Source organism: Anolis sagrei, chromosome 1 (assembly GCF_037176765.1).
Source record: "Anolis sagrei isolate rAnoSag1 chromosome 1, rAnoSag1.mat, whole genome shotgun sequence".
Taxonomy (NCBI): Eukaryota; Metazoa; Chordata; class Lepidosauria; order Squamata; family Dactyloidae; genus Anolis; species Anolis sagrei.
Genome location: NC_090021.1, coordinates 229,558,267 through 229,585,440, shown reverse-complemented (window position 1 = coordinate 229,585,440; position 27,174 = coordinate 229,558,267). Strand labels below are relative to the sequence as shown.

The following is a 27,174-nucleotide window of genomic DNA, read 5'->3' as shown; positions in this document are numbered from 1 at the left end:
TCATAACAGCTGGCTCCTCTCCCTGTGAGTGGTGCTTTGCATTTCTTCTTCCACTTCCGACTCTGAGAGATCAGGACTGTAGCTGAAAGTCTCGGCTTTGTGGTGCAGGAAGCGTGTGCTGGCCCTTTGCCTTGTACATTCGTCATCAATGTCCCCTTCTTCATTTTCTTGCCCTCGCACTTCTCCAGGGAGTAGTTTCTCTGAGCCCTTGCTGACTCCCCTCTGTTTCTCAGCCTCAGCTCCCATCACCTGCTCCTTGGCCTTCCGACTCCGCTTCCATTTCATTCTGCGATTCTGAAACCAGATCTTCACCTGTGAGAGATGGACCAACAGATGGTGACTCAGATCATGTGGGATTTTCTGCCTTGATATTCTGGGATATGGGGCTGTGTGGAAGGGCCTGTAGACTCATAATCCAGTTCAAAGCAGATGATGTGGGTTATCTGCTTTGATGAACTGGATTATATGGCAGTGTAGAAAGGACCTGAATCTGTCATATTTCTTATAACCCCTAGATCAGTGACTCTCAAATGTTGGTCCTCCACAGTTCTTGGACTTCAGCTCCTAGGAAGCTCAGGGCCCTTCCACACAGGCCTATATCCCAGAATATCAAGGCTGAAAATCCCACATTATCTGAGTGTGGACTCAAATAACCCACTTCAAAGCAGATATTGTGGGATTTACTGCCTTGATATTTGGGGATATAGGCCTGTGTAGGAGGGCCCTCTATTAATTGGCTCTTATTCAGAAATGTGGAGTTGGCCAGTGGAGGACAGCCAGGGGTTTAGTATAGTCCTAGTGGTAGCAAGAGAGCAGGGGTTTGCATTATCATTGGCTATTCCCAGGCATAACAGGTGAGTAGGAGTCTGTGTTACTGGTTAGGATGAGATGCCACAGGGCTCTCCTCTTAGCCAGATTGTCACGCTTTGACTGTGGTCTCTTGTTCTTATCCTTTGACCATTACCATGACCTGCAGGTGTCCCAACCCCTTTCAGACTCACAGGGTCTTTCTGGCTGATGGGAAGAAGGTGCCTTGACCCAGCCTTGACCTTACAGTTCCTGGCCTAGCAGCCAAACCACAACCTATCTCACAATGGCACATAAGGAATGAACAGTGCTGGAGAACGAGGTTGGCACAGACAGAGCACAGCAGAGCACAGTCCCTGCCCCTTCGGGCATTAATGTGGACTGTGCTGCTTTGTAATCTCCTGAACAGTGCTTTGTAGCCAAGTAATTAAAAGGTACTAGGCTCACCGCTTCTAGCTCCCTCAGCCAGTCGAGCCAAAGGTTAACACTTCTGGGAGATGAAGTCCTAAACATCTGAAGCATCAACTTTCTTCCAGGGCATGTTATTAACTTTGCCTTATTTGTGCAAATTGACCCATTATGTTCCATTCAAGGACAGAAGGCCGAGAAACGGAACTTTGTACAGAACTTTGCTATTGTTTATCAAGCAAAAGAACAACATCTACACTTCTGCATGTGTTAGGTTCTCATCACACCACTGTTTTAATTTTGAATCCTGATAAGTTTCAACTATGGTGGACTATGTAAGAAAAAAGGACACTCCCCCCCCCCCCCCCCACTCCCCGCCAGTCAAATCAGTGCTGGGAAAAACTACTTTATGGACCACAACTTCCATAATCCCTTAGCCTGTATTGTCAGTAGAGAATTCTGCTGGAGAATCCTAAGCAGCCAGTGGCCTTTAGGGTCCTTCTACACAGCCAATAAACCAGAATATCAAGGCAGATAATCCACAATATCTGCTTTGAACTGGGTTATCTGAGTCCACGCTGCCATATAATCCAGTTCAATGTGGATTTTATATAGCTGTGTGGAAGGGGCCCAGAAAATCTACCGTACATTTTCTTATATCCCGAATGCTTTTTATAACTGCATACCTATTGTTCCCACTTGGACCAAACCTGCCCCCATTATTAACAATATGCATGGCAGTGAAGCTATTTTCTCACTTTAGCCCTTAATAGTTCTCTGCAAGAATCCCTGCCATTTTCATCAGGGAATACTGACAGATACAGGTCTTCAGTTTATTTAAATAGCTACATGCATGGTTGATTAAAAGCCATGGCAGCTTGACCTCATTCTCTTGAGATTTCTGAAGTTCATTCTCAATGTCTCCCATTGGACTGTACCTGTGTCTCGGTAAGCATCAGTGCTGTGGCCACCTCAAAACGCTTGGGCCGTGATAAGTACTTGTTGATCTTGAACTGGTTCTCCAGCTCCAGAAGTTGCTGGCTGGTGAAGGCGGTCCGAGGGCGACGACATTTGCCCATCAGGCCAGACTGTGGGCCAGCTGAAAGGGAAAGCAAGAGTCACACAAATGGCTCAGAAGGATGAAACTACATTTAACTGGCAGCATAATATGTACCTACCTGCACTGGAGCATTTGCCTGAGATAGAATTCATGTGCACAATTTTGTAAAAAAACAACCCTTTGCCATCAGAGACAAAGGGTATGAAACAGCATTTATTCTACAGTGTAGATACCCAAAGTGCATAACTGTAGGGTGCAAATTAGCACTGAATAAAACAAGCAAATTTACACTGAGGCCCCTTCTACACAGTTGCATAAAATCTAGATTATATGCTTTGAACTGGACTATATGGCAGCGTAGACTCAGATAATCCAGTTCAAAGCAGATAATCTGGATGCCCCCAGATGTTTTGGTCTTAAACTTCCAGAAATCCTAATAGATGGTAAATTGGCTGGGATTTCTGGAAGCTGTATGCCAAAATACCTGGGGACCCACAGATTGAGAACCACTGGTTTATGGTTATGTGAAATAGGAAAGGTGAGCAGCTTTAAATATAACTCAACTTGTACTAAATATCTTCAATTTTTTTGCAATCAAAGTCATGTTTTTAATGGAGAAATGTATCCACCAACCCTCCTAGGCCCCCTCCACACAGCTGTATAAAATCCACATTGAACTGGATTATACGGCAGTGTGAACTCAGATAACCCAGTTCAAAGCAGATATTGTGGATTATCTGCCTTGATATTCTGGGTTATATGACTGTATGGAAGGGCCCTACTCACTTTCATCTTTCATCCTTGTTCAATTCCTGTTTGCTACCTATTTGACATTTGATTTATTGCAGTTTTAAATGCAACAGACACACTTCTTCCCAGCTAGTCAGAGATCACATCACCAACCTGAGGACATTATGCCAGGTATCCCCTTCAGTTCCAATGGGAACTTTTACATCTGTGTATAGACAACCCCAAACCCTAAATACCCTAAAGTCATCAGATCCCTTCAGATCCCCCTTTAAGCCTTCCTTGCCTAAGAAAACCCCACAAAATCCATGAGGTCACAATGTCAATAGGTTATTTGAAGGCACACACACACACAAATGCATGAGAAGATCATGCATTTTGTAGAGTGATAGCTTTCCAAGAGGAAATTGTTATTTTGGGTCATCCATAAATGCCTGCATCTGTCTTTAAGTCATCTGTCAATTATTGCTGACCCCATGGTTTGCATAGCATTCAAAGATTAATTAAGCAAGGAACATTCAAAAATACTTTGCATGACCTTCCACTGATAGCCTATAGCATCTGGTGTTTGTTGTTGTTTATCCATTCAGTCACTTCCGACTCTTTGTGACCTCATGGACCAGACCACGCCAGAGCTCCCTGTTGGCCATCACGACCCCCAACTCCTTTAAGGTCAATCCAGTCACTTCAAGGGTCCCTTCCATACATCTTACCCTTGGTTGGCCCCTCTTCCTTTTTCCTTCCATTTTCCCCAGCATCATTCTCTTCTCCAAGCTTTTCTGTCTTCTCATGATGTGGCCAAAGTACTTCACCTTGGCCTCTACTATTCTTCCCTCCAGTGAGCAGTCAGGCTTTATTTCTTGGAGTTTGGACTGGTTGGATCTTCTTGCAGTCCAAGGCACTCTCAGAACTTTCCTCCAGCACCACAGTTCAAAAGCATCTATCTTCCTTCGCTCAGCATTCCCTAAGGTCCAGCTCTCACATCCGTAGGTGACTATGGGGAATACCATTGCTTTAACTATGCGGATCTTGGTTGCCAGTGTGATGTCTCTACTGTTCACTATTTTATCGAGATTGGTCATTGCTCTCCTCCCAAGAAGTAAACGTCTTCTGATTTCCTGGCTGTATCTGCAGTAATCTTTGCACCTAGAAATACAAAGTCTGTCACTGCCTCCACATTTTCTCCCTCTATTTGCCAGTTATCAATTGGTCTGGTTGCCATAATCTTGGGTTTTTTAACTGCACCCCAGCTTTTGCACTTTCTTCTCTCACCTTGATTAGAAGGCTCCTCAGCTCCTCCTCGCTTTCAGCCATCAAAGTGGCATCATCTCCATATCTAAGTTTGTTAATGTTTCTTCCAGCAATTTTAACTCCAACTTTGGATTTTTCAAGTCCCGCACATCACATGATGTGTTTCGTGTACAAGTTGAATAGGTAGGGTGAGAGTATACAGCCCTTTCCCAATCTTGAACCAGTCTGTTGTTCCGTGGTCTGTTCTTACTGTTGCTACTTGGTCATTATACAGATTCCTCAGGAAACAGACAAGGTGATTTGGTATGCCCATACCACCAAGAACCTGCCACAATTTATTATGATCCACACAGTCAAAGGCTTTAGAATAGTCTACAAAACAGAAATAGATGTTTTTCTGAAACTCCCTGTCTTTTTCCATTATCCAGTGGATATTGGCAATTTGGTCTCTCGTTCCTCTGCCTTTTCTAAACCCAGCTTGTATATCTCTCTCTCTCCATATATTGCTGGAGTCTTCCTTGCAGGATCTTGAGCATGACCTTACTGGCATGTGAAATAAGTGCCACTGTACGGAAGTTTGAGCATTCTTTAGCATTTCCCTTTTTTGGTATGGGGATACAAGTTGATTTTCCCCCCAATCTGATGGCCATTCTTGTGATTTCTATATTTGCTGGCATATGGCATGCATCACCTTGACAGCATCCTCTTTCAAGATTTTAAACAGTTCAGCTGGGATCCTGTCATCTCCTGCTGCCTTTTTATTCTCGTATCTCTTGGCAAACCCCAGTCGATTTGCTATCTAGGACTGACCTTGATTAGTTTCCAAAATGAGATGGGACCTGGCACCTTGAGAGTATTTTGGTTTGGCACAAATGGCTACTCCTCTCATTCATTCCTCAGGAAATGTCCACCCAGCAAAAAGGATCATGTCCAGTCAGGGATGTGAATCTTCTGCCCACCCCCACGCCCACATCCAGTTTTGCTGGACCCCAACTCCTGTCAGCCTAGCCCATGGCAAAGGAGGCTGGGAGTTAAAGTTCAATAACACTTAGGTGCTGTGTATGTTCCACCCCAATCTATGATCATATTCCCTTTCTAGCACTGCGGTATTTGATTATGTACATGAAGCCAAAGAAATTGCAAAGAAACATAAGCTAGACACACTGAGCCTGTTGCCTTCCCTCCAGATAATGATTTTATTGCCCGGTTGATATTAGCTTGCTTGATACCTTATCAGTGCTCATTTTAACCATCACAATCAATTCCGTTGGTGAAATTAAACCTCCTTTATTAGCCTAAGGTGTATTTAATTACCTCCAGCTGTTTCATGCCATGATAAAGGCAGCCCTCCTTCAGAGGGGCTTAGGTGCTCCTATCTCTCTAATGAGCCTTTATCGAGCAACTGCCAACTCTGGGAGAGAGAGAACAAAAGGAGCTTTGAGGGAGAGGGTGGAGCAGGGAGGGTGCCCCTTGATTCCCCAATTATCCTCAACTTTATGGGATGCCTCCAGGATTAACTTTTACTGCCCTTGACTAAATAGAGAACAGACATTTAGTGGTGAAAGTAGGCAGGGACAGGTAGATACAGAATACCACAAACAAATAAAAAATAACATTATGAGAGTGCTTGACAAACATGTAATCTACATGGCTCACAGCACACATTCTAAACAACACATATGGGCCTAGAGAACTGACCAATGATATGGCATAATAAATAAAATGCTGGATCAGAATTTGAAAGATTCAGAATCAAGACCCCAATGAGCCCTGAAATTCATAGGTTAGCCTTGGGCATGTCTCTCTTGCTATCTGTCTATCTGTCTGTCTGTCTGTCTATCTATCTATCTATCTATCTATCTATCTATCTGTTGAGGAAAATGAAAGCCACATGTGCCACTTAAGCTGAAAGGAAGAAAAGCTGGAAGACATATGTAACCGATCAGTCACCATAAGTGGATTGCTGTGAGTTTTCCGGGCTGTATGGCCATGTTCCAGAAGCATTCCCTCCTGACATTTCAGTTAAACCCTTGTGCTGGCAGAAGTTCAAATCCGGTGAGAGTGCAGGTGAGCTCCCTCTATCAGCTCCAGCTCCCCATATGGGAGCATGAGAGAAGCCTCCCACAAGGATGGTAAAACATCAAAACATCCAGGCATCCCCTGGACAATGTCCTTGCAGACACCCAATTCCCTCACACCAGAAGCGACCTGCAGTTTCTCAAGTTGCACCTGACACAAAAAAAAAACCTCACATCTATGGCAGGTAACCTCAGAGGTTGACCCCTCATAGTTGTGGGCAAAACGACAGGAGAGAATGCTTCTGGAACATGGCCATACAACCTGGAAAACTCACAGCAACCCAGTGATTTCGGCCATGAAAGCCTTCAACAACACAATCACCATAAGTCTCATCTCACTGTAACTGTCACACATTTCATTAAACCGGATGTCAAAGATGAAGTCTTCATTTGCAGGGTCTGGTCTAAATTCATCCAGGTGTTCAGTCTTGCCAAGGCAGCAAAAGGATGCATCCAGAAGCAGACAACAAAGGGACTGACTACTTGGCATCTAGTCATTCTTTTAATTCTTAGGCATCAAGCATGTAAACTCCGTACAGTTACATCACAGATCGGAATTACCAAAGCATGTTGTCAACAACAGTTCAGTACTAAATATTACCTCATGTCTAATGTAAAATGTTTCCAAATAATAAATAAGAGGGCCACGGTAGCACAGCGCTTAAAACTGCTAGCTGCAGGAAAAGCTGCTGACCAGAGAGTTAGCAGTTTGAAGCCGTGAGTCACTGTGAGCTCCCGACTGTCAGCCCTAGCTTCTGCCAACCTAGCAGTTCGAAAGCAAGCAGTGCAAGTAAATCAATAGGAACCATCTTGGTGGGAAGGTAAAAGGGCACCCCATGCAGACATGCCAGCAAAAAGATCAGGACAGCAGGCTCCTCGGCATGTAAAATGGAACAAGAGCACCTCCCCATGGCCAGAGTTGAGCATCGCCACCAGGTGCCAGAGATGAAAAAGGGGAAGGCCTTTACCTTATCCCTGTATTATATGTCATTGTTTGTTGTGTAAAAGGCATAGAACGTTTGTCTTATATGTGTACTTTAATCCACTCTGAATCCCTCCAGGGAGATAAAGCAGAATTTAAATAAAGTGTATTATTATTATTATTATTATTATTATTATTATTATTATAACATATTGTCATTGACTAAGTACTGTAAAATACCTTGTACTTTCCTTGTGTTTTGCCAGCTCAGATGCTTTCAATGTCAGCTCTGGAAGCCTCAGATAGCATGGCCAATGGTGAGGGATTGGGGTGTTATAATCCCAAATCTCTTGAGGTTTTTCACCCACTATGGGATAAACCTACCTACTAATTCTTGCCATACATTAATCCACCTCTTCATTCAAGTGCTAGAGAAAGTCAGCAGTGCATGAGGCCATCAGTTCCTCAGCAACTGCTAGCTAGTGATAAGATGTGCAAGATATTATCGGGACTCCACTTTGGAAGAAAATGAATTGGCACTTCTCATCTGATCTTCATGGGCTTAATTGCAGAAGACAGTAGTCATTTCATTTTGAAGTGTATAAGTCTTCCTGGTTTTTTTCTCTTTCAATTAACTGAAGGTACATCTACAGCAATAGTTCCCAATCTGTGTTTTGTGGACCACCAGTGGTGTGCAAGAAGTAAAATATGGTACACGGCCTCACCATTACTACACCATTGCAAAACTCTCATATAGTGCCAAGCATTAACAAGATCCATGGATAATAACACAACACAACAAAAAAATGTCTTGGTGTCTTCATTTTTAGGCTTGTTCCTGGGGTTATTTGGGGTACTGATTCAGAAAATTACATTGGACCACATCAGCTCTAAATTTATAAATATGGTTTTCTGTGGGTGAGCAGATGGCGACTACTGGATGACATATGTTCTGTATCGGAAACATGAGCTGATGTGGTCTATTCAATCCAATTTCCTGAATCAGCACCCCAAATAACCAAATTGAATCTAAAGTTGACCAAAAACTGATTCATAACCCTTTTGATCCTAATGTTGGAGAGTGTCCATGGTCAAAGTGGTCCCTGGTAAAAACAAAAGGGGGGGGGGATTGGGGACCACTGATCTACAGTGTAGAATTAATGCAATATGACACAACAAACTGTAATAACTCCATGCTATGAAATGGTGAGAGCTGTAGTTTGACAAGGCCTTTAGCCTTCTTTGCCAAAGGGTACTGGTGTCTCACCATACTACAACTCCCAGAGTTCCATAACATTGAACCATGGCAGTTGAAATGGTGTCTACACTGTAGATGCACCCTTAAACACCCTGCTTTATGCCCTTTAAAATGGGGTTTAAAGCAATTAAAGCACTATTACCAACTAAAACTGAGTATTTAATGGTCACACAGACAAGAGAGTTGTTTGAGTATCTGAATAAATGGCACCTCAGCTTGTTGAATGCCTGTAGGTTTTGTCAGTTGTCATGGAGAAGTGTACACACCTTGCCATAATAATTAGAAAACACAGCTCTGGGTGTGCCAACATAATGCCATATAAATCAGCTGGGATGTGAACTTTTACAACAAAGTTCACATGTAAGGTAGATGCAAATCTATTGGCAGATTGGATTTAATCCTTTCTGGGTGATTTGCAGCAAATCAGCAAGGATTTCTGACTAGAAGTTGTTGAAAGATGACAACCACAAATTATATTGCTGAGATAAAGAAAAGCTGAGAAACTCAAGGGTAGACACTGACAGTGGTATGGAGGAGTTCTGGAGCTCTTTTAAGTTTTCAGTTTCTATGATTGTTTGATCCTATGTCTAAAACAAATTCCTGGTATCAAGGTCATTGGGACTAAATCCAACTGTTGATCCCTACCAAGCAGACCCATTGAAGCAATTGGGATTTCAACTATTGCTCAATATTTTTAATCCAGATGAGACTTGCAATTGAACTAGAGCAGAGTTTTTCTAACTGCTCCTCCAGATATTATGGACTTCACCTCCCACAATTCCTAACAGCTGGTAAACTGGATGGGATTTGGGGATCTGAAGTGCAAAACACCTGGAGGAGCACGGTTTGGGAAACACTGATCCAGAGTATTACCTACTAAAACCTCCAAATCTTTCTCTTTGCCAATATAAATTACTGTAAAGAGAAGTCATGCTTGTGTCTATGAAGAAATCGCCAAAGAGTTAGTTTCCTGAAAATGGTCAATAGGTGTGAAGAATGTATTGTTTCTGCATGTCTTGAAGTCGACTTGGAGTGATAGCTTTCCTTTCACGGAACATTCTTGACATCATTGCCTTCCTGGGAAGCCGGGAGGGCATGTCACCACTGGATTTCCATGACCAATGCTCCCATTTTGCCCACTCCGCAAAAAAAGAAGAAGAAGAAAAGAAACACTCTTTTCTACATATTTTCTTGCATATGGATTTGAAAATGAAAAATTAAAAAGACTATTATTGGGAGGTCAAAGAGAAGAAAATATTAAAAAATTGTAAAGTCAGGAAAACATGCTACTTTCTTCCTTTCTTTTCCACTTCTGAAAAACATATCTCAGGAATGATAAGGATGTATTAGCATCCTGGTGTTGTTTGTCTATCATCCCCAAACATCTTGGCTTATAGCAGACTGGGCAAACTTCGGTGCTCCAGGTGTTTTGGACTCCAACTCCCACAATTCCTAACAGCCGGTTTTGGATTTCAACTCCTCCAATTCCATCCAATTGGCAGTGTGGGCTCAGATAACCCAGTTCAAAGCAGATTTGTGGGGTTTCCTGCCTGGATATTCTGGGTTATATGACTGTGTGGAAAGGCCCTTGGATAGAGGAATAGTGAGACTGATTCTGCAGTTCAAGAACACGATGTAATAAAATTTGAAAATATTCCTGTTCCTGGCTTGAAAACGTTATTTCCTGTTTAATTGTGCGGCAATTGCTTTGAAAGCAGTTGTTCTACCCCAGAAACTTCCCACAAACTACATTGAATTGGATCAGATGAGGTGAGATAGTCATTGAAAAACTAGAGCCAGGGTCCTCAAACTTTTTAAACAGAGGGCCAGGTCACACAGTCCCTGAAACTGTTGGAGGGCTGGATTATAATTTGAAAATAACATGAATGAATTCCTATGCATGCTGCACATATCTTATTTTTAGTGCAAAAAAACCCTACTTTAAAACAATACAATAATTAAAATGAAGAACACTTTTAAGAAATATAAACTTATTAGTATTTCAATGGGAAGTGTGGGCCTGCTTTTAGCTGATGAGATATGATTGTTGTTGTTATTGTGTGCTTTCAAGTCGTTTCAGACTTGACCCTGCGCGAGGGCTGGGTAAATTACCTTGGAGGGCCCCGTATCTGGCCCTCGGGCCTTAGTTTGAAGACCCCTGAACTACAGCAACATGTGCTGCAGGATGTCCTGCAAAAGCAAAGTTTTTGCCTTTCAATAAACTTTTGCCATGTTTTTCTGATAGCACCAATTAGGAAATGACATTTATTACCCAGGCTCAAAAGTAGTGTAAAAGTAGTGTAGTATTTCCTTTCAGTCCAGTAGCAGTGGCGATTCTGGGCTATTCTGGCATGGGGATGCTGTACAAAACTTTTTGAGAGGAAAGGAGATTTGGGGCCCTTCCACACAGCCCTAAATCCCAGAATATCAAGGCAGAAAATCCTACATTATCTGAGTATGGAAGACAGGAGAGAATGCTTCTGAAACATGGCCATACAGCCTGGAAAACTCACAGCTGAATAAAATCTCGCATTTTCTGCTTTGAACTGGGATATAGGGCTGTGTGGAAGGGCCCTGGGTCTCCAAAGATGGAAATGAATTCCTACACTTTTTTCCGGTATCAGGAGCGACTTGAGAAACTGCAAGTCGCTTCTGGTGTGAGAGAATCGGCCTCCTGCGGAGACGTTGGCCAGAGGACGCCCGGATGTGTTACAATCCTGTGGGAGGCTTCTCTCATGTCCCCGCATGGGAAGCTGGAGCTGACAGACGGGAGCTCACCCCGCTCCCCATTGGAATTACCAAGCAGCCCATTGTGCTACGGGAGGAGGGGGGCTCTTTTCATATGATTTGAAGGCCTGGCAACGGGAAATGTCCTCTATTCCCACACATCATGAACTTGAAACAAAAGTCACCCCCGTTTACTGAATGCTCTCGGCAACCGAGTCACCAACGACCATGGCGTGAACGGAAGGGAGCTGTCAAGGAGTTTATTATTCTGCTCAGGGCTAAGTTTGTCTAGGCTTGCGGATTAATACCTATCGGCTGGTTACAGGAGCAGAAACAATTAGGTGTTTTTGTTTCAGATGAGATGAAATGAAATCCTCCTCATTATTATAAGGGCCCTTCCACACAGCCCTATATTTCAGAATATCAGGGCAGAAAATCCCACACAATATCTGCTTTGAACTGGGATATATGGCAGTGTGGATTCAGGGCTGTGTGGAAGGACCTAGGCCGCAAACTTGGTGGAGTTTCACACATTGTCTTGCAATTTTGGAAATGAGGAGGCTCTGCTGAATTTTGGTGTCAGGCGTGCTGGAACCGGAATGTTGCAAACATTCAACTGCTTGGGTTGCTGTGAGTTTTCCGGGCTGTATGGCCATGTTCTAGAAGCATTCTCGCCTGACGTTTCGCCCCCATCTATGGCAGGCATCCTCAGTGGTTGTGAGGATTGCTCCGAGTGGAGCCCCATTGCACTCAGGGGGATTTTTAAAAAGCTGGGTGTGATATTCCTGCCTCCGTCAGAATATACTCCGTTAATTCGGAAGATTTCAGCCTTCCTTGATGCAAAACTGTTAAGACTCAAAACCTGGAGACTGCTGCGAAAAACACACAATTGGAATAAAAAGGATTCTAAAGTCTTGCTAAGGTCCCATCTACACTGGCCATTTAATTCAGTTCGAAACTACCTTCAAATTGCATCAGCCAGGCAACTGAGGATGGATCAACACTGGCATATATAATGTTTTTTATAACATTCAACGCTGTTCCAACTGCATTATATGCGTCTAGGTAAAGATAAAGGTTTTCCCCTTGACATGAAGTCCAGTCGTGTCCGACTATAGGGATTGGTGCTCATCTCCGTTTCTAAGCGGAAGAGCCGGCGTTGTCTGTAGACACCTCCAAGGTCATGTGGCCGGCATGACTGCATGGAGCGCCGTTACCTTCCCGCCGGAGCGGTACCTATTGACTTACTCACATTTGCATGTTTTCGAACTGCTAGGTTGAGAGAAGCTGGGGCTGATAGCGAAAGTTCACTCCGCTTCCCGGAATCGAACCTGCGACCTTTCAGTCAACAAGCTCAGCAGCTCAGCACTTTAACCCACTGCGCCACCGGGGACTCCTTATATGCGTCTACACTTACTATCTAGTTCCAAACTGCATTATTTGGCAGGGTAGAGCCAGCCTGTGAAAGAAAGCCCTTAATCCGCAGCAGGGCTCTGTGGTTTGTACAATCTCCATCCGGGCCTCAGGATTTCCTATGGAATCATTTGCATAGCAAAACCACTTCCTTTAATACTGATTTGAAAATGTGTTAATAGGTGGGGTTAAGGTAGTGTCGAAGTTCGCATTGCTTGCTTCGCTCATCCATGCATTCCCGGAGTGCATCTACACTATGGAATGAATACAGCTTGCCTCAATCTTCTTCTACGTTGCCCTATATCCCTGTTGCCCTATATCCCTGGATCCGATCCCAGATTATCTGTTTATCCCAGATTATATGACAGGTTTTTGTTGTTTATTCATTCAGTCGCTTCTCTTCGTGACTTCGTGGACCAGCCCACGCCAGAGCTCCCTGTTGGCCGTGGCCACCCCCAGCTCCTTCAAGGTCAAACCAGTCACTTCAAGGATATCACCCATTCATCTTGCTCTTGGTCGGCCCCTCTTCCTTTTTCCTTCCTTTTCCCCAGCATCACTGTCTTCTCTAAGTTTTCCTATCTTATTTCATGACAGGTAGATTCATATAATCCAATTCGAAACTGATAATCTGGGATGAGATCCTGGGAGCCCTTCCACACAGCCCTATATCCCAGAATATCAAGGCAGAAAATCCCACATTATCTCAGTCTACTCAGATAACCCAGTTCAAAGCAGATAGTGTGGGATTGTCTACCTTGATATTGTGGGATATAGGGCTGTGTGGATGGACCCTGGGATGCAGAGCAGTCTAAAAGGGGCCTCAGTGAATGCCATGAAGTCCTGCAGTTGTCATTTCCCAAAGCCTTTCTTTAGCCTTCTCTGCCACTAGTTGACAACTCCAGGATCCCATCGCGTTGAGCCAAGGCAATTCAGGTGGTGTCAAACCGCATTCATTTCGCAGTGTAGATGCAATCCTACTCAGTCAAGGAAACCACAACCCTCAGGGCCCCTATATCCCAGAATATCAAAGTAGGAAATCCCACATTATCTGCTTTGAACCAGTATGGACTCAGATATCCCAGTTCAAAGCAGATATGGTGGGATTTTCTGCCTTGATATTCTGGGATATAGGGCTGTGATATAGTTTGCAAGACCTGAGCCGGGCTGCTGATGCAGACCGTCTTAAAGACCAACAACAACCAAGTTGACAATTCTGGCCATCCTGATGCCCAAGTTGAAGCCGGAGGGATTCTGCCGCTGCGAAGCCTTTTCGTCTAGAGGCAAACCGATGCCAGGCTCCCTGCTTGCCTGCCTGCCTTTCTCCCATGGTGAGCCATTAACCGGGCCCTCCCTCGGCAGAAGGGCCCCGAGGCCTTGGGCAGATTAAAGTACAAACCCTTTTACAACTTCCCCTGGCCCCGCAGGGTGATTGATGTGGGAATAGGCCGCCAGGGGAAGCGGAGTGGGGGGTGGGGGTGCGTGCATGCCAGGCATGGGCCAACTTGGGCCCTCCCTCCAGGTGTTTTGGACGCCAACTCCCACCATTCCTCACAGCCTCAGGCCCCTTCATCCCCCCCCCCCCCCTCAGCCGCTCAAGCCAACTTGGGCCCTCTTATGTCTGTTTAATTTAATTTTAGTTGTTAAGTCATAACTCTTGTTTATTATATTCAGGCCCGTAGCCAGGATTTCGTTTGGGGGGGGGGGGCTAAATTTTTTTCAGGGGGGGTTCGGGGGGGGGGCTGAGTCTGAGTGAAAGAGGGTCTACCCTAGCAAACCTTTTGTATCATTACCCCAATACCCCCATACATATGGGATATATTGAGTAAGGTGATCAGATCATGATATGAATAAACATAACAGTTTAAATAATGCACCAGTAAGGCCTTTTCGCGAACCACCATGAGAATTTCGGGGGGGGGGGGGCTGAAGCCCCTCAAGCCCCCCTCCCCCCCCCCCCCTCCCGCTACATGCCTGTTGTCGAAGGCTTTCATGGCTGGAATTACTGAGTTGTTGTAGGTTTTTCCGGGTTATATGGCCATGTTATAGAGGCATAGATGCAGGCGAAACGTCAGGAGAAAATGCCTCTAGAACATGGCCATATAACCCGGAAAAACCTACAACAACCCAAAGTATTATTATTATTATTATTATTATTATTATTATTATTATTATTTGAATCACAACAAGCAGAAAAGATCACTCTGCTGACTGCTGTATTGGATCACAAGTCGGACACTCCCCAAGTGTCTAGGACTGATGTATCTGCGAATAATGCGTGCAGATCTCAGTAAGGTGGCCTTTTGCAGCTGGCAGATGGTAATTTTGTCAGCGCCAATTGTGTTTAAGTGCAGACCAAGGTCTTTAGGCACTGCACCCAGTGTGCCGATCACCACTGGGACCACCTTGACTGCCTTTTGCCAGAGTTTTTGCAGTTCAATCTTTAAATCCTCATATCGTGCCAGCTTTTCCACTTGTTTCTCTTCAATCCTGCTGTCACCTGGGATTGCAACATCGACTATCTATACTTTGTTTTTTTAACACAATCGTGAGGTCAGGAGTATTGTGCTCCAAAACTGTCTGTCTGAATTCAGAAGTCCCAGAATATTATTATTATTATTATTATTATTATTATTATTATTATTCTGTCACCTACCTACCGTCAGGACCTCACAACTTCTGAGGGTGTTTGCCATAGATGCAGGCGAAACGTCAGGAGAGAATGCCTCTAGGACATGGCCATATAGCACAAAAAACCTACAACAACCCAGTGATTCCAGCCATGAAAGCCTTCGACAATACTTTGCCTTTTATGTTAGGAATCTGCCCTGAGTCCCTTTGGGGATAGGGTGGAATATAAATACATTATTGTTGTTGTCGTTGTTGTTGTTGTTATTATTATTATTATTATTAAAGCCAGATTAGGGTTAGTAGTGTCTAGTAGAGATTTAAAGATAGGCTCAAACAAAGCTAACCTTAAAATCTGTGGCATAGACACCAATAACTGGGAACCCTTGAGCACTCTAGCTGGAGGTCAGCTGTGACCTGCAGTGCTGTAGAATTTGAAGAGGCACGAATGGAGGGCGACCCTGATTAGGACTGCCTTCCACCTGGAAATCTATGCAGGGCTCCACAGTCACCTACCTACCGCCGAACTTGGAGGACAACCTTACTCAGACAGGGAAGGATGCCTAAGTAAGTAAGCAAGTCAGGTTTGGAGAGACAATATTGCCTAGCTAAGGAAGGAAGCTCGCCCTCCAAAAGGTGATCGTTTTGAAACACACAGAACTTCTTCAAACTATGGCCCTGATTCTATTAGTTTAACCTAATATTTGGGGCAGTTTCCCTGCAATTTCAGAAACCCACCTGCAAACGTTGACTGGGTTGCCTTTCGAAGAAAACCCCTTCCATATTACCACAGTATATATCTCTTTTCATTCCCGATTCGCAGTAACAGACAGAAGGCATTGAAACCGAGGTGGGCATCAAATTCACCAGATTACATCCGCCCATATCTCACCCCTCATTTGGACGCACAACTAATACTTTTACTTTGAAATATTTTGCCTGAATGAAGGTCGAGAGAAATCTATATAAATCAAAATGTAATGTTCGTTTGTGGGATTAACGTAACTCAAAAACCACTGGACGAATTGACACCACATTTGGACACAATACACCTGTCAGGCCAACGAGTGATCACCACTCATGAAAACACTGAACAACACAGCTAAAAAGACTTAAAAAGCTAAAAAACAAAACACAGAAAACACCCCTTCCCACACACACACACACAAAAATACACAGAAAACAACCCCCCCCCCCCCCCCACACACACAAATACACAGATATATATATAGACACAAAACACATATACACAGACTGGGCCACAACAACGCTTGGCAGGGGAAAAATAAATATATTTTCTAGTGGTAAAATAAATATATACACAAATAAAAGATGCATCATTTACAACAGTCACACCTGCCCCCAACAATCGAAAGCTTTCATGGCTGGAATCACTGGGTTGCTGTGAATTTTCCAGGCTGTATATCCATGTTCCAGAAGCATTCTCCCCCGACCTTTCTCCCACATCTATGGCAGGCATCCTCAGAGGTTGGTGGAATAATGTCCAGGGTGGGAGAAAGAACTCTTGTCTGTGGGTTGTTGTAGGTTTTTCGGGCTGTATGACCATGTTCCAGAAGTATTCTCTCCTGACGTTTTTCCTACATCTATGGCAGGCATATTCAGAGGTTGAAGGGTCTGTTGGAAACTAGGCAAGTGGGGTTCATAGATCTATGGAATAATATTTAGTGTGGGAGAAAGAACTCTTGTCTGTAGGTCGTTGTAGGTTTTTCAGGCTGTATAGCCATGTTCTAGAAGCATTCTCTTCTGACGTTTCGCCTGCATCTATGGCAGGCATCCTCAGAGGTTGTGAGGTCCAGAGGATGCCTGCCATAGATGCAGGCGAAAGGTCAGGAGAGAATGCTTCTAGAACATGGCCGTACAGCTCGAAAAAAACTACAACAACCCAGTGATTCCGGCCATGAAAGCCATCGACAATACATTAACCGCTTGTCTGCTTGAGGCAAGTGTGAATGTTGCAATGGGCCGCCTTGATTAGCATTGAATGGGAGAGCTCTTTCTCCCACCCTGGACAATATTTCACAGATATATCAATCTCATTTGCCAAGTTTCCAACAGACCTCACAACCTCTGCCATAGATGTGGGCGAAATGTCGGGAGAATATGCTTCTGGAACATGGGTATTCGATCCAAGCTCCAGTGTCGAGGGTCCCATTGAGGTCCAAAGAGCTATCTATCTGCCATGGAAGTGTCCCTAAACTCCCTCTCAAGCGACTTCTGTGCATAGGTCTAATTCGCAGCCACAAAATAGAGAGGACAGGTGTGTCGACAACAGTTTGACCCCTCGGACACTGCCATGGCTCAATGTTATTTAATCCTGGGAGTTGGAGTTTCAGAAGGTCTTTCTCCTGGTGTTGTGGAAGGCTTTCATAGCCGGAATCACTGGGTTCATGTGAGTTTTCCCGGGCTGTATGGCGATGTTACAGAAGCATTCTCTCCTGACGTTTCGCCCAGCCAGGTTTTGACGCTGCAAGGCTATTCAATGCTAATCAACGTGGCCAACTGCAACATTCAAACAGACAAGAGTTCTTTCTCCCACCCTGGCCATCCCGCAGATACATGTAGTTTCCAACAGACCGCACAACCTCTGAGGTTGCCTGCCATAGATGTGGGCGAAACGTCAGGAGAGAATGCTTCTGGAACATGGCCATACAGTCTGGAAAACTCACAGGAATCCAGTCTTTCTCCTTCTCTGTCAAAGAGTGCCGGTACCTTCTTTACCACATGACAGCGCCCAGCATTCTATACCATCAAGCCATAGCAGAGGGGTTTTTTGTGTCAGGAGCAACTTGAGAAACTGCAAGTATCTTTTGGTGTGAGAGAATTGACCGTCTGCAAAGACGTTGTCCGGATGTTTTGATTTTTTTTCTGTTTCACCATCCTTGTGGGAAGCTTCTCTCGTGTCCCCGCAAGGGGAGCTGGAGCTGACAGAGGGAGCTCACCCGCACTCTCCCCGGATTCGAACCTCCGACCTGCCGATACAAGAGTTTAACCCAGGCATCCTCAAACTGTGGCCCTCCAGCTGTTTGGGCCTCCAACTCCCAGAAGTTTTAACGAGCTTGTTCAATTGTCAGGAATTATTTGTTTGTTGTTAAATGCAATACAACTGTTTTGTTTCGGCCCTGACATTATAAATAAATATAAATGAAATTGTCAGGAATTCTGGGAGTTGAAGGCCCAAAGAGCTGGAGGGCCACATCCGCCCACGTCTCACTCCCATTTGGATGCACAACTAATACTATTACCTCGAAATATTTTGCCTGAATGAAAGTCGAGAGAAATGGTTTTCTGATGCATCATTTGCAACATTCACACTTGCTTCCAACAATGAGGCTTTCATGGCCGGAATCATTGGGTTGCTGTGACTTTTCCAGGCTGTATATCCATGTTCCAGAAGCATTCTCTCCCGACGTTTCTCCCAAATCTATGACAGGCATCCTCAGAGGTTGAGGTCTTTGTCGGAAACTAGGCAAGTGAGGTTGATCTATCTGTGGAATAATGTCCAGGGTGGGAGAAAGAACTCTCCCATTCAATGCTAATCCAGGTGGCCCATTGCAACATTCACCCTTGCCTCAAGCAGACAAGAGTTCTTTCTCCCACCTTGGACATTATTTCACAGATATATAACGGCGTTTCATGCAGCCATGCCGGCCAAATGAACTTGGAGGTGTCTACGGACAACGCCGGCTCTTCGGCTGAGAAATGGAGATGAGCACAACACCCCAGAGTCGGACACGACTGGACTTAAGGTCAGGGGAAAACCCCACTTCCCTGGTAAATACTACAAATCAGTGTTTCCCAAACTGTGCTCCTCCAGGTGTTTTGGGTTTAGCTCCCAGAAATCCCAGCTGCTCGGAATTGTGGGAGCGAAAGTCCAAAACATCTGGAGGAGCAGAGTTGGAGAAGCATATCATGCAGTCCAAACTTTGCCGCCGCGACTCACCGTGGAAGTCGGGGAAGCGCGGGGCGAGGATCCCGGCTCGGACCCACTGCTCCAGCGGGAAGGAGGCGCCCAGCTTGAAGGGCTCGGCCACGGGCGGCGGAGGGAGGTGCGGGAAAGCAGCGGCGAAGGCGAGGGCCGGGTGGGCCTGCCCCGTCAAGGCCGGCAGCGGGAAGAGCGCGGGCGCGTAGAGGCCCGGCGGGGAGAGGCTCAGCAAGCCCGGCTTGGGCACGAAGGCGGCAGCGGTGGGAGGAGGAGGAGGAGGAGGAGGAGGAGGGGGGCTCTGCGGGCAGGCGCGGGGCTCTTCTTCGGCGAGCAGGGCGTCGATGCGGAAGTTCTGGGACTTCTCCATGGCCTTCGGCATCTCAGCCCCCTTTCTCTCTCCTCCACTCACTCCCTTCTCCTCCCTTTGACGCCCGAAGAAGCCAGCACGGCTCTCCTCAGTCTCCTCCTTCCCCGGCTTGGTTTCTCCTTCTCCATCCCCCGCCCCGTCGGGAGTGACGCGCGCTCGCTGCTCAGGGCTGGAGAGAGGCTGAGTTCACACTGGGCACGGGCCAACTTGGGCCCTCCAGGCGTTTTGGATGCCAACTCCCACCATTCCTAACAGCCTCAGGTCCTTTCCTTTCCGCTTAAGCGGCTGAGGGGGAAAAGGAAGGGACCTGAGGCTGTTAGGAATGGCGGGAGTTGACGTCCAAAACACTTAGAGGGCCCAAGTTAGCCCCTGTCTACTATAAATTCAACTCTAGGTTAAACGAATAGAATCAGGGCCATAGTTTGAAGAAGTTCTGTGTGTTTCAAAACGATCACCTTTTGGAGGGCAAGCTTCCTTCCTCAGATAGGCAATATTGTCTCTAGTCTCTCCAAACTAGACTTACTTACTTAGGCACCCCTCCTTGTCTGAGTAAGATTGTCCTCCAAGTTCGGTGTGCTGGCGGTTGTAGGTGACTGTGGAGCCTTGCATAGGTTTCCAGGTGGAAGGCGCTCTTGGTCAGGGTCGCCCTCCATTTGCGCTTCTTCGAATTCTACAGCACTGCTGGTCACAGCTGACCTCCAGCTAGAGTGCTTGAAGAGCCAGGGCTTCCTAGTTCTTGGTGTCTATGTCACAGTGTTTTAAGGTTGGGTTTAAGCCCATCTTTAAATCTCTACTAGACACTACTAACCCAAATCTGGTTTAAATAATAATAATAATAATAATTTATTTATTTATTTCTATTCCACCCTATCTCCCAAAGGGACTCGGGGCAGAGTCCAAACATAAAAGGCAAAGTATTGTCGAAGGCTTTCATTGCTGGAATCTCTGGGTTGTTGTAGGTTTTTTTGGGCTATATGGCCATGTTCTAATCCAGAGGCATTTTCTCCTGACGTTTCGCCTGCATCTACGGCAAGCATCCTCACAGGTTGTGAGGCAGGGCTCCACAGTTACCTACCTACCGCCAGGACCTCACAACCTCTGAAGATGCTTGCCGTAGATGCAGGCGAAACGTCAGGAGAGAACGCCTCTAGAACATGGCCATATAGCCCGAAAAAACCTACAACAACCCATAAAAGGCAATCATTCACTGCCGGAATACAACAACATGATGGCTTTGAGCCCATCTTTAAATCTCTACTAGACACTACTAACCCAAATCTGGCTTAAATAACAACAACAACAACAACAATAATACATTTATAGGTTCTTGTAGGTTTTTTCGGGCTATAGGGCCATGTTCTAGAGGCATTTCTCCCGACGTTTCGCCTGCATCTATGGCAAGCATCCTCAGAGGTAGTGAGGTCTGTTGGAAATAGGAAAATGGGTTTATATATCTGAATAGAAATAAATAAATAAAATACATTTATATTCCACCCTATCTCCCCAAAGCGACTCAAGACAGATTCCAAACACAAAAGGCAAACATTCAATGCGGAATACAACAACAATACATCAATGTATAAACATAAACAACATTTATACAACCCAACATATAAATACGAATTATACGAATTATAAGTTAATAAAATAAAATTAAATAAAAAGCACAGCCTGTTATAAAGACATAAAACAAAACATCAGCTGGTGGAGTGAGCTTGGCATGGTAACTATTAATCAGAGGTATAATGGTAGTATTACCTACTATTACTACTACTATTACTACTCCACAGGTAGGTCTTCAGCAATGGTTGTCCCAGCCCTTCCAAACAGCCCTATATCCCAGAATCTCAAGGCAGAAAATCCCACAATATCTGCTTTGAACTGGGTTATCTGAGTCCACACTCAGATAATGTCGGATTTTCTGCCTTAATATTCTGGGTTTTATGGCTGTGCGGAAGGACCTTCTGACCCCCTTGCAACCCCAGAGTTCCTTTTGCATCTGCCTTTCGATGAAAAAGTCTGTTGAAGTTTGTGGCTGAATTCGGACCCTTTCTATACTGCCATATAATTCAGATTACCAACGCAGATAATCCACATTGAACTGGATTATATGAATCTATACTGCCATATCTAGTTCAAAGCAGATAATCTGGATGGCAGTGTCGAAAACCTTTAGTTCAGTAGAAACCAGTGCTTTACTGGATCAGAGGTGTATCTGTACTGTGGAATTAATGTGGTTTGATACCGTTTTAACTGCTCTAGTACCATGGGAAATGTAGATTGGTGAGATTGGACAGAGAAGCTTCTATGCCATTGAGCCGTGACTATTGAAGTGGGGTCAAACTGCATTAATTCTACAGTGTAGATGCGTCCTCGAGGACACTCAAACCCTAAGCAAAGCGGAACAAGGTTCGTCTGACCTTTGCTTGGGGACCCTGCCATTCCCGACCAATCCGAGGATGGAAAAGGTGCTCTTTCAGGGAACAAAAATTTAAAAGGTCTATTTCTAAACATAGATCGAGAGCCTGTCAATTGAAAACACTCTTTGGTGAATGCCTTGTAGGATGTCCGTGGGGATTTAGCCATCCTAGAATTCACCACTTTTGGAAAATAATGCTGGCAAGAAAGACTCAGAGGTGGTTTTGCCAGTCCCTCCCTGGCCTTGGCCAGTCCCTCCCAGTCCCTCCCTAGCCTACAGCTCTCGGTATTCGTTGATGGTCTCCCATCCACGTATTAAACCAGAGCAGCAGAGCAGACCCTGCTTACTTTCCGGTACCTTGTAAAGCCGGCATGTAGCGGGGGAAGGGGGGGGGGCTTGAGGGGCTTCAGCCCGCCCCCCCCCCCCAATTCTCAGGATGGTCTTACTGGTATATTATTAAATTGTTATGTTTATTCATATCATGATCTGATCACCATGCTCAATATATCCCATATGCATGGCGTATTGGGATAACGATACAAAAGGTTTGCTAGGATAGTTCCTGAACCACCCCCCCCCCCCCCCCAAATCAAAATCCTGGCTACGGGCCTATTGTAAAGTATTTAGTTACATGCCTTGAAGTCAAATCCGATTTAGGATGAGCCTATCATGAGGTTTCCTTGGCAATATTTGTTAGGAGGGAATTTTCCCTGTACTTCCTCTGAGACTGAGGGCCCTTCCACACAGCCATATAACCCAAAATATCAAGGCAGAAAATCCCACAAAACGTATCTGCTTTGAACTGGGTTATCTGAGTCCACACTGCCATATATTCCAGTTCAAAGCAGATAATGTGGGGTTGGATTCAGCTGTGTGGAAAGGGCCTTAGAGAGAGTGGCTCGCTCAAGATCACTCAATGGATTTACAAGACTGAGGGAAGGTTTGAACCCTGGTTTCCTGGAAACCTAGACCACCTTTCCAACTCATTTGATCCTCCAACTACAAATTCTAGTATTTCGGAAGATACAGTCATGGCACTTAGGTTAGATCTACTCTACCCTATATCCCAGATTATCTGCTTTGAACTGGATTATATGAGTCTCCATTTCTAGATAATATGGGACCAGATCCTGGGGTATAAAGCAGCGTGGGAGGGGCTTTAAAGTGGGATCAAAGTGCTATGAAACCCCTATCCAAGCCCCACCATCTCCCCTCTGGACCCCAAACATGTAGAGGATCTCCCCACCTTGGAGAGCTGTAATGTCGCCTTTAAGAGACCAAAAAGAGCTTTTGTTTTCCTGGAGTACCCTTTCTCTTCTCTTCTTTTAGGCCCCTTCCACACAGCTGAATAAAATGCCACATTTTCTGCTTTGAACTGGAATATATGGCAGTGTGAACCCAGTTCAAAGCAGTTATTGTAGGATTTTCTGCCTTGATATTCTGGGTTATATGGCTGCGTGGAAAGGCCCTTAACCCTCGGGAAGACGATTGTTTGTTTGGGTCCCACTCTGGAAGAAAGGCGGCATACAAAGGCAGCCAGTAAATAAAGGAACACACGATAAATATATGCAGAGGATCTTGGGTTGGTTTGTCCTTCTGAGGGACATCCTTCTTTTTGGAGGGAGGTTATCTCTGCTGTGGCGCAGAATTCAGAGGACGGGGTGAGCTCCTGTCCTTAGCCCCAGCTCCTGACAACCTAGCATTTCATTCAAGACTTGAATGAAATCTTATATTTTGATTTGGCACCCAAAATCACCAATTTGGGTCTTAGAGAAGCGTATTTCACAACTGGCGTATTACCAAAGATAAGATCCTCTTCCTTGTCTTCCCATAATGTCTTCTCCTGGTGCCCCAATGGTACAGCTGGGTAAACCACAGGGCTGCTGAACTTGCTGACCAAAAGGTCGGCGGATCAAATTCGATGAATGGGAGTGAGCTCCTGCTGTTAGCCCCAGCTTCTGCCGACCTAGCAGTTCGAAAACATACAAAAGTGAGTAGATCAATAGGTATCGCTTTAGCGGGAAGGTAAAGGTGCTCCATGCAGTCGTGCCGGTCACATGAACTTGGAGGCGTCTAGGGACAACACCGGCGCTTTGGCTTAGAACTGGAGATGAGCACCACCCCCACAGGGTCAGACACGACTGGACTTAATGTCTAGGGAAAACTTGTATCTTTTTATCTCTGGCAAATAGAAAAAAGGCAAAAGAGAAGGGAAAGGAACAAACACAGGTCTCCTTGTGGAAAGAAAAGGCGTGTTGTTAATAATAATAATAATAATAATAATAATAATAATAATAACAATAGGAGGAGGAAGATGAAGAAGAAGAGGAAGAGGAAGAGGAAGACGAAGAGGACTCTGCCACAAGCCAGTCAAGGTGGTCCCAGTGGTGATCGGCACACTGGGTGCAGTGCCTAAAGACCTTGGCCTGCACTTAAACACAATTAGCGCTGACAAGATTACCATCTGCCAGCTGCAAAAGGCCACCTTACTGGGATCTGCACGCATTATTCTCCGATACATCACACAGTCCTAGACACTTGGGAAGTGTCCGACGTGTGATCCAATACAATAGCCAGCAGAGTGATCTTGTTTGCTGTGGACTCATCTTGTTGTGTTTCTAATAATAATAATAATAATAATAATAATAATAATAATAATGATGATGATATCTTTTGATGACATGCGGTCAATAACGGACTGAAACGAATATTGTTCTCTCGTATTTTTGAAAGTCTTGTCCTGAACGGGTGGCAGCTCCTTGTTCGTTTGTTTCCTTTATCATTTGTTGTAAACTCCAATAATCCCCGCAGGCCTCATCTCCTAAGCAAGGGTGCCTATAAGCTTGAGGCAGGCGAAAACGGAACTGGTAGCTTGAAATAATAAAAAAAGAGCTCTACACAAACATGCAAAACAAAATAAAATATGGTTCAAACGGGGAAAGATTCCGAAATCTACCCCTGGACCTTGCCAAACTGTGGAGTGGAATAGAAGTCATGGTGGTTGGAAGGACTCCTCCACTGAAAAATTAGGAATGGTGATGATTCTGGAGTCCAAGCTGGGCGTGGAGGTCGTGTTTAATGCCAGAGCTGAGGTAAGGGACGGTAGATCAGCAAGGACTTCTGACTCTTAAGACGGGCAGGGAGCTGTTGTTGCTGCTGTGGTTGTTTTTAAAGAGGCAGGGTCCTAAATTAGGCTGAGAGAGCTATCAAAACGGATGGGTACTAAGCCTCTCCTGTGCTCATCAGTTTTGATCGTTTTCTCAGCATAATTTAGGACTCTGCCCACAAGAATAACCACAACAACAATATTTATTTATTTATTTACATTTATATGCCGCCCTTCTCACTCCGAAGGGGACTCAGAGCGGCTTACAAGATATATATACATACAATATATTATATTATTAGCATAGTACAATATCAGTAGTATATATGACTATATTGTTCTATACCATTATATTGTAATATTACATGTAATATAAAATCTATAATATATTATTAGTATTATACTGTATTCCATTATAATATTATAAATATTATATGTTTATACAATATATTACATTACATTATATAATACCTCCCTGCCCCTCTCGGGATTCAGAAGGCCTTGCTGAGCTACCGTCAGTTACCCAGATATTCGCCAATAAATCCTTAGGACCTCATCACACGAGACCAGACTTCCTCAAACTGCGGCCCTTCAGCTGTTTGGGCCTCCAGCTCCCAGAATCCCTAACGAGCTTGTTCAATTGTCAGGAATTCTGGGAGTTGAAGGCCCAAAGGCTGGAGGGGCGCAATTTGAGGATGCCTGCACTAGAGAATGAATCCACATTAAATCCGGTTTCTGCCTCCTGCAGAATTCTGGGGTTTGTAGTTTACTTAGGCTGTTAAAGGCTCCTCCCTAAATTACAAACCCCAGAATTCTGCAGGAGGCAGCAATCGGATTTTAAGTGGATTCATTCTCTGGTTTGATAAAGTCAATAGTTTTTGTCCATCCGCATTGTGCAGTTATAGTGTGATGATTCCATTTTAAGTGCTATGGCTTCGCCTTGTGGACTGCTGGGGTTGGTGTGCTGATGAAACACCAGTGGATAGAGTCAGAGAACTGGGGGAAGCCTCATAAGCCATTCAGTCTAATGCAAGATCTGTGTGTAAGCCATTCCAAGCAAGGAGCTGTCCAGCCATTTTTGAAGGCCTCTGGAGATAGTGATCCCACACTTAGGCAATTGGTTCCATTGCTGAACGGATCATGGTCAAGAATATCTTTAAAATGCAGTCTCTAAAAGACATTAGGACAAGCATGGGCAAACTTTGGCCCTCCAGGTGTTTTGGACTTCAACTCCCACAAGCCGGCTGTTAGGACTTGTGGGAGTTGAAGTCCAAAACACCTGGAGGGCCAAAGTTTGCCCATGCCTGCATTAACAGGTTGAGTGAAAACTTGTTGGAAGGAGGGATATCACTGCTAGAGATTGAGGAACCTTTTGTACTGCAACTCGCAGAATCCCACAGCCATGTGGATTCTGGAAGCTGCAATCCAAAAAGAGAGAAACATTCCCAAGCTCCACACTTAACTGGGATTCAATCAATAAGGTTGTTGCCATGAGCCTTCAAATCAGTTTTGACATAGAGACCCTATCCAAGGGATTTCTTGACCAGTTTGCTCAGGGGGGATCTACAATTGCCATCCTTGGAGTGTGACCCGTCCAGGCTTTGAACTCCAGTCTCCCCAAATCTTAATTCAACATTCAAACCACTATACCATGTTAGTTCTCAGCCTATGTAAGATTAGCAAATCTATTTTATCAAAAAGCATGGGAGGTGTCTTTAGCAACCTGCCCTCCCTATCTCTTCCTCCTTCCTGCCATCAGCAAGGTCATAAACGTTTAGTGGAAATAAGCTCTTCATTACACCAGGACAAACAATTAATTTTATCCTTATCTTTCTTGGAGATAGTTTAGTGTTTCATGTACATTTTTTTCTGAGTGAAAGAAGTGTCAGCCTCAGCTGAAAGTCAACAGTTTGCTCTGTATGAGGAGTCTCTCTCAATAGACCAGGTAGATTTGGGTTGTTACACAAGGCCAACAATTGGCTACTAATTTGATTTTGTCATTTTTGTGCCAAAAGAATTTGAATTCTGACCCTGTAGCCTTTA

At 44.7% G+C, this 27,174-nt stretch overlaps 1 protein-coding gene across 1 annotated transcript; it reads right to left on the bottom strand.

Moving 5' to 3' along the window:
* Positions 1-19,618, bottom strand: LOC132765441 (motor neuron and pancreas homeobox protein 1-like). The gene is made up of 3 exons (XM_060759755.2): positions 19,258-19,618; positions 2,154-2,314; positions 1-312 (listed from the first exon to the last, which is right to left on the bottom strand). The coding sequence occupies exons 1-3, from the start codon at positions 19,616-19,618 to the stop codon at positions 1-3; spliced, it is 834 nt and encodes a 277-aa protein (XP_060615738.2).
* Positions 19,619-27,174: the final 7,556 nt, after the last annotated feature.